This window comes from Aquila chrysaetos, chromosome 12, assembly GCF_900496995.4.
Source record: "Aquila chrysaetos chrysaetos chromosome 12, bAquChr1.4, whole genome shotgun sequence".
Lineage (NCBI taxonomy): Eukaryota > Metazoa > Chordata > Aves > Accipitriformes > Accipitridae > Aquila > Aquila chrysaetos.
This window is the reverse complement of record NC_044015.1, coordinates 5,165,649-5,172,997: the sequence shown is the minus strand read 5'-3', so window position 1 is coordinate 5,172,997 and position 7,349 is coordinate 5,165,649. Positions and strand designations below refer to the sequence as shown.

Sequence of the window (7,349 nt, the reverse complement as noted above, 5' to 3'; positions counted from 1 at the left end):
TTCAATACCCCCCAAAAAAAGTGGGGGTGGGAAAATGGGCTAAGTATTAAGGGGAGAAAATAAAAAAACAACAGAGAACAAGACGATGAGCACATCCAGGTTTCCCGGATCTGCAGAGAAATCGTCTCCTCGGCCCCTTCGCCCCTTCTCTCACAAGAAAGAGCCCTGTTGCGTTTCCCCTTCTCCCCACTGTGTTCAATAATAAATGAAAATGGTAAAAAGCAATTCATACACAGGCTAAGCATCTGGATTTATTATCAAGACAATTACACCGAGGAGAATTCCCGGAAAATTACTCTTTGAAGTCTTTCTCTGCCACCCCCTCCTAGTTTGGATAAATACAGCAGCAATTACTGCTGCGGGAGAGAGAAGGGCACGGGGAAAGGGGTGCCACCGCCTCGCACCCCAGCCAGGCTGGCTTTTGGGGTGGCATCTGCCATGGGGGTGGCTTCGTGCCCAGGGCGATAGTGGAGTTTAGTAGGAGGGGGGGTGGATTTGGGGGTAGAGCATGCACATGTTTCCCTTGGACGGGTCTGTGTGATGGGTATGGGCTGTGGCCGGCCCGCGCTCTGTGTGTGTGTGTCTGTGTCTGTGTGATATGAGCCGCTTTGGATTATTTTAGTGACAAGTGCCCCATGACCCAAGCAAGCCAAGGTGGGCGAGGGGGAGGCCTGAGCACCCCATCCTGTGGGGACCCACTGCCCGTCCCTACCAAGCCCAGAGCGGCTGCTCGGTCTGGCTGGGGGTCTGTGGGTGTCTGGCAGGTCCGTGCCTTGACCCTGCCTTGTCCACCGTTCCTGCCTCGGCTCCCATTTTACCTCCTCTCCATCCCTGCCTTGTCCCCGTCCCTGCCTTGTCCCCATCCCTACCTCATCCCCTTCCCTGCCTCGTCCCCTTCCCTACCTCATCCCCTTCCCTGCCTCGTCCCCTTCCCTGCCTCGTCCCCTTCCCTGCCTCGTCCCCGTCTCTGCCTCTTTTCCCGTTTTCCCTCACCCCCATCCCTGCCTCGTCCCAATTCCTGTCTCTCTCCGTTCCTGCCTCTCTCCATCCCTGCCTGCCTCCATCCCTGCTTCGTCCCTGTCCCCGCTTCATGTCCCCATCCCTGCCTCCTCCCATCCCTGCCTATTTCCATCCCTGCCTGTCCCCTCTGCCTGCCTGCCCCTACCCCTGCCTGCCCCCCCCCCGCTGCCTCCCCCGGCTCTTGCCGCAGGACGCGCCGGGTCCCCGCAACCCCGGGGAACGGAGGTACCTGTTGCGGGGGCTGAGCCGCAGGAACCGGGGGGGCTCCGGGCCCGGCAAATCATCCCCCCCCCCCAACCCACCCCCTTTCCCGGGCCCCTCCGCGGTGCGGCCGAGCCGGAGCAGGATCACGCAGGGGGGGCCCGGCCGTACCTTCCCGCTGCCCTCGGGCTTGCGGAGAAAAGTCTCCAAAACCGGGATCTTTTCGAAAAAGCAGAGACGCTTCCCGAGCCGGGAGAAGGAGCCCTGCGGCGACAGGGAAATACCTGCGGGAAATACAGAGAAACAGAGAATAGATATATATACCTATATATATACATCGCTTATATATAAAATAAATATCGTCTCTTTATATATATATATCCTTACATATATTATGTATAAAATAACTCTGTTGAATTCGCGTGCTTTCAGTGCACGGTGTGATGCAGGAACGCGCTGCAGCGCGGCGGAAAGCGCCCGGTTCTTCTCGTTTCCTCGGTGTTTCACAACGCACCGGCACCGGCACCGGCACCGGCTCCTCGGCCCCCGGCCCCGCAGCGAAGCTGAGCTCACGGCCCCCTCCGGACCCTCCCCGTGAGCCCCCGGGGTGCCTTTGGGGTGCTCAGAGACTCGGGCTTGAGGGTCCCCGAAATGCACAAGGAGCAGAAAGTGGGAGAGGACAGAGGAGGGGAGGGGGGGTGAAGGGCATTTCGGAGGTCTGGGGGACACCACTACCACCCACCACCCCCCGCCCCGCAGAGCACGGACAAATTCGTTGCATGTCTCACGTTGGGCTTTATAAATCCACCCGCTCCCCAGCCCGGCTCGGGGACGGCCGGGCCCGACCGGGAAAAAGCAGAGAGGGGACGAGAGGGAGGGGAAAAAATCGGGGGGAAAAAAAAAAAAAAAAATCCCACCTCGGAGCTCGGAGCTGGGCGAAATCTCAGCGATTTTCACCGGTTTTCCCCCGAAAGCCCCGGCGGGGCCAAGCCCGTCCCGCGCCGCTGCCAGGGTGTAAAGTTCAGGGCTGCTCCGCCGGGAACTTTTGAAAACAAATTGCGGTTGAAAGAGGCTCCCGGAGGCCCCCGTTGGTTTTCCCGGAGCTGGGGGCAGTGGGGGGGGGGCCCGGCCCGGTCCCCGGTCGCGGGTGGGTGCGGAGCCCCGGGAGTGCACGGCCCCGGCCCGGGCTACGCCGGAGCTCGGCGGGGCCGCTTCATTCGGGGAAAAACTGCGGGGGTTACATCGAAAAGAGCAACGGCCCGTCCTCAAAGTGTCCCCCCCGGGGCAAAATTGGATGGCAAACCCCCCCGGTCCCGCTCCCCGCCGCCGCCGCCGCGGCCCCGCCGCTGCCGGCCGCCGAGTTTCGGGGCGGCCCAAAGTTTGGGGGTAAACGAGAAAAGTCTCCGGAAAGGCTGTGGAGGGGTCGGTTCTCCCCCCACCCCCGCTCCGCCACCCCCCCGCTTGATTTCCCCCCGTTGCTGCCGCTTTTCCCCGCTCCCAGCCCGGCCCCGGCCCGACCCACCGAGCCCCGGGGGGAAGGCGGGCGGCAGAGGCAGACGGAGGGGGGGGCAGCTCCCGACGGGTCCCCCACCTTGTCCCTCTCCCTAAACTCCTCCGGGGCCGATTCTGCAGAGAGAGGGAAATTTTTCACGGGGGGGGGGGGGGCAAATTTAAAAATAAATAAATAAAAAAAATATTACATCCCGCAAAAGGGAAAGGAAAAAAAGCCGGGAGCGGCGGGGAAAGGGCCTGATCTTGCAGCTAAAATTGTCTTAAAATTTAAAAAAAAGCCGCCGAGGGCGCAGATCGGGGAGGGCTGCCGGGGGGGGGAGGCGGGATTTTAAGCAGAGGAAAAGGTCGATGGGGAAAGGGCCGGAGTTTTTTCCCGGTTGGATTGCTGCCCGAAGCGCCACAAACCCCGGCGCAACGCGCTGGGCGCCGCGGGGAAATCGGGGAAGGGCAAAACGGACCCGAAAACGCCGAAGAAGCCGGAGGACGGGGGGGGGGGACGGCGGGAGGTGCGGGGCTGCCCCCGCCCGCCGCCGGCCCGGGATACGCGGAGGCAGCGCGGAACCGCGCGGAGCCCCGGGGCGGGGGCGCGCAAGGGAACCGGTGGGGCTGGGGGCTTCGGTCCTGGCTCTGCTCCCCCCGAAGCGGCTTTCCCCATATCCCGCTTTAATAACCCCAAAACCGGGCGGAACTTTTCTGGCGTGGCTGGTTTTTTTCCTGCCTTGTTTTGTTTTGGAAGCGAAAGCGTTTGAATCCCCTTCAAGAACCGGTATCAAAGTCTCTTTTTTTAAAAGCTATTGATTGCAAAAGTCTTATTTAAACCAACACATTTTAGTTTCTCACATTTTAAAACATCATCTGGGGCCCATTGTATGGAAAATCGATTAGCAGAAATTGCCACGCTCTTTGCCTCCCGCTTGATTGTTGTAAAATCGAGACATCCATAGGCAAAGGCTGGGCTGGGGAAGATTTGGAACCGAAATGAAAGGGTTTGCGAGGAATCTATAGGCACTAAATAATTCACCTGCCAGGCGATGGTGCTGTTATTTTGAAGCCTTAAAGAACTTTAAGGAACTTGGGCTGCTATAGGGGCAGTGCTATGGCGGGATGCGCGGGAGCCACGTTACCGGCTCCTTCTCCTTCCCTGCCCGGCACAACAAAATGGTTTATCCCCTGCCTTGGACCTGCTCGCCGCCTGCAAGAAATACAGCCCGCAGGTGCGCACCCCGCTCCTCTGGGTGTATTTCTGGCCGTGTCGTTTGGGCTTCCGAGCTGTTCCTAAGGGAGGGTGGGGAAATAAATAAAAATAAAATAGATTTGAGCGCAAACCAACCGCGGTGCAGCCCAGGAAGGCAGAGGTACAGGCAGGGGTACAGGCAGGGAGCGGGCAGCAGTGAGCGTCCTGCCTCCGACACACCTTCCCCCGGGCTCCGGGGCTGCCCGACCGGCCCCGCCGCTGCCACCGCCTCCTGCCCGGGCCGGCCGGGAGTGGGGCCGCCTCTCCGGTGCGGGTAGCCCCGAGAGCCCCGCTCCGCCCGGAGGGGGGCAACGAGGCGCAGCCGGGGGGGTGCTGAGCGGGCGGGGGGGTGCTGAGCAGGGTTCTGCGCTGGCAAAGGGGTTTTTTTTTTGGGGGGGGGGGGTACCGGGTCCGCCCGGCTGCGCTTCTCTCCCTGCTCGTCCCGTCTAAGCGAAGCGGCCGGTGGCTCCGGAGGGGCTGGGGGGGGGGGGTGGGGGGGGAGGGGGGGGGGACCGGGCCCGGTGGAGGCTGCCCTGGGCCCGCGGTCCCCCTCCGCACTTACCGCTCTCCGCCCCCGGGGTGCCGGCGCTGCCCGGCTCCTCTCGGAGCGCTGCCCGGGCGGCTACGGAGGAGCAGAGGGATGGGAATTAAATAGGGAGAGGGAGCTCAGGAAGAAAGAGGAGGCGAAGGAAGGGATCAATAGCATCCAGCTGGCGAATGGAGACCGGGCCTCTCCCCCGCGCTGCGCCTCGGCCCATCGCTAGAGCCTCTGGGCGCTCCGAGGGGCTTCCCCCGGGCTGGGGCCGCCGCGGAGGCAGCAAACCCCGCCGGGCTCACCCATGGCCGGCAGCGGCTCGGGCCAGGGTCCGGCCCCCGGGGCCCGGCCCCGGGAGCTCCTGCCGCTTCCCCGGCCCCGCGTGTCTCGGTGACTCTCGCCTAATGATATTGTATCGATCGGGAAGAGCCGGGGGGGGGGGGGGGGGGGGCCGCGGGGCTACCGCATTACTCAATTATGTCGCACTAATTACTAAAAAGTCTCTCTCTTTTTTGTTGTTTGCTCCGTGCAAAGCTCGGCGGAGGGCAGAGTCCAGCGCCTGCCCCGGGGGGGCCCCGGTGCTGCGGGCCCGGCGGTGCTGGGGGCGGGTGGGGGGGGGCAGTAAGCCCGGCCCGGGGACGCTGTGCGGGACGGCGGGCGCGCTGGGCAGCTGCAGGGATAGATCTATCGATGGGCGGTCGATGGGCCGGTCGATGCGCTATCGCCATTATTACACTCAATGAAACCCTTCCAGACGCGGCTGCTTCATCCCTGGTTTGTTCCCCGCTTCCTCCTCGCTGCACACTTCGATAACCCCCCCCCCCCGCTTCAGCATCTTCTGGCGCTGCCCGGCTCCGGCCCCCCCCGCCCATCCCTGCCCGGCTCCATGTCCCGTTACCTGCCTGGAACCCCCCCCCCGAGCCCACCTGGATATCGGGGACTTCGCATCCCCACCGGAGCCCCCGGGATGCGGCTCCCTCCCGGTTTCGGGGTCTTGCTCACGGCCCGCGGACCCTCCCGGCAGGGACGCACCGGCGGTGAGAGCCGGGAGCGGGACACGGACGGAGGAGGGGGAGCGGATTCTTCCCACAACCCGGCTCGGCCGGGCCCGTCCCGGCTCCAGCGGGCCGGACCGCGGTATAAAGGGGTTACAGGGGCAGAAAAGGCGCTGAGGGGCGACCTCGGCTCCCCCCCCATCCATCCTCTGCTCCACGGGTGACCGCCCTGTGCCCGCATCCAGGGAACTTGGCGGGGCTTTATTTTATTGAATCGGGCGCTTCACCGACTTCCCAGGGGAGGGATGGGATGGGATGGGATGGGGTGGAGGGGATGAATGGGATGGAGTGGTTGGGATGGGATGGTTGGGATGGATCGGATGGTTGGGATGGGATGGGATGGAATGGGGGTGTGAATGGGATGGAATGGTTGGGATGGGATGGTTGGAATGGGATGGATGGGATAGGTTGGGTTAAATGCACTAAGTTTGGATGGGACGTTAATTTTTGCTGAATTATTCACTGCAAAGCCGGGTGGCCAGTGACACCCCGAGCACCGGCCGGTGGCTCCCGTCCCCAGGAGAGCAGGGACCTGCTGTCCCGCTGCTGCTGCCCCACACCGGAGCTCCCAGGCCTGCCCGGACGACCCTCGGCTGTGGGAGCCGCCTGGAGCCCGGCGGTGACCAGAGACCGAGCAGCCCATGCGAGGCTGGTGGGCCCACTCGCGGGGAACTATGGATTTTATTTTTCTTTTTTTCGGTCTGTTCAATAAAGCTGGGAAAACCGGCTCATCCCGGCCTGGAAATGCCCGAGCCACTTCAGCCGGCGCTGCCCGCCGCCCCTCCGTGTGGGGAGCCCGGTTCGGCTGGGCCGGGGCCGGGGCTGAGGCCGGCTGGAAACGGGCCCGGGAAGGACCCGGAGCCCCAGCCCGCCTGGTGGCCTAAACCCGGCTCGTGTCGCCTCTTCATTCTGCCTTCCTCCCTTCCCTTCCCTTCCCTTCCCTTCCCTTCCCTTCCCTTCCCTTCCCTTCCCTTCCCTTCCCTTCCCTTCCCTTCCCTTCCCTTCCCCTTTCCCTTCTTTCCCTTTCCCTTTCCATTTTGCCTTCCCCTTTTTCATTTTCCCTTTCCCTTTCCATTTTCCCTTTCTATTTTCCCTTTCCATTTTCCCTTTCCATTTTCCCTTTCCATTTTCCCTTTCCATTTTCCCTTTCCTTCTTTCCTTTCCCTTCTCCACCACCGCTGCCCAGGGCTCCGCAGCACAGCGCCATGTGCCGCCCCACGCGTGTCCCTGTCACACCCCACCCCAACCCCGCTCCCAGTGCCAAGGCAACCCCCCCCACCTCCCGGTAGCCTCCGCTGCCCGGGAACGGAAGGCAGTGCCCGCCGGGGGTCGGGTGGTGATGCTGGGGACACGCGTGGGGAAACACGGGTGTGCGGGGACAGGCGTCTTTGGGGTAGACGAGGCAGCCAGGCCCTTGGGAGCGACGGGGGGGGCGGGGGGAGTCCGGGGGAGGCAGCGGGGCTGGGGGGGGGGGGCTGGGGACAGGCGCATCCAGAGGTGGGGACAGCCAGATGTGTGCACGGGGGGGGGGCCTGGGGGCAGCCAGATGTGCGGGGGGCGCAGGTGGGCACAGTCGTGCAGCGCCGTCAGATGCGCGCTGGGTACCGGGTGCGGGGGGTCACCTGGGTGCTGGGGGGGGGCGACACACCCCCCCGGTGAGGGGAGGGTCACCCCGGTACGGGTGGGGGGGGCACCCCGGCGGGGGTTGGGGCTGCGGTGCGGTGTGCCGGGCCCCGCCGGCTTCTCTCCGCTCTCCTCCCGCCTCTGCCCGCCCCCCCCCCCCGCCCATTCC

The 7,349-nt window shown here is 63.8% G+C and overlaps 1 protein-coding gene across 1 annotated transcript; it reads right to left on the bottom strand.

Moving 5' to 3' along the window:
- Nucleotides 1-261: 261 nt before the first annotated feature.
- On the bottom strand, nucleotides 262-5,230 carry LOC115349043. Its single transcript, XM_030032714.2, has 6 exons — nucleotides 5,150-5,230; nucleotides 4,805-4,903; nucleotides 2,744-2,847; nucleotides 2,139-2,263; nucleotides 1,393-1,505; nucleotides 262-583 (listed from the first exon to the last, which is right to left on the bottom strand). Exons 1-6 carry the CDS (start codon nucleotides 5,228-5,230, stop codon nucleotides 326-328), a joined length of 780 nt encoding a protein of 259 aa, XP_029888574.1. The 3' UTR covers nucleotides 262-325.
- Nucleotides 5,231-7,349: the final 2,119 nt, after the last annotated feature.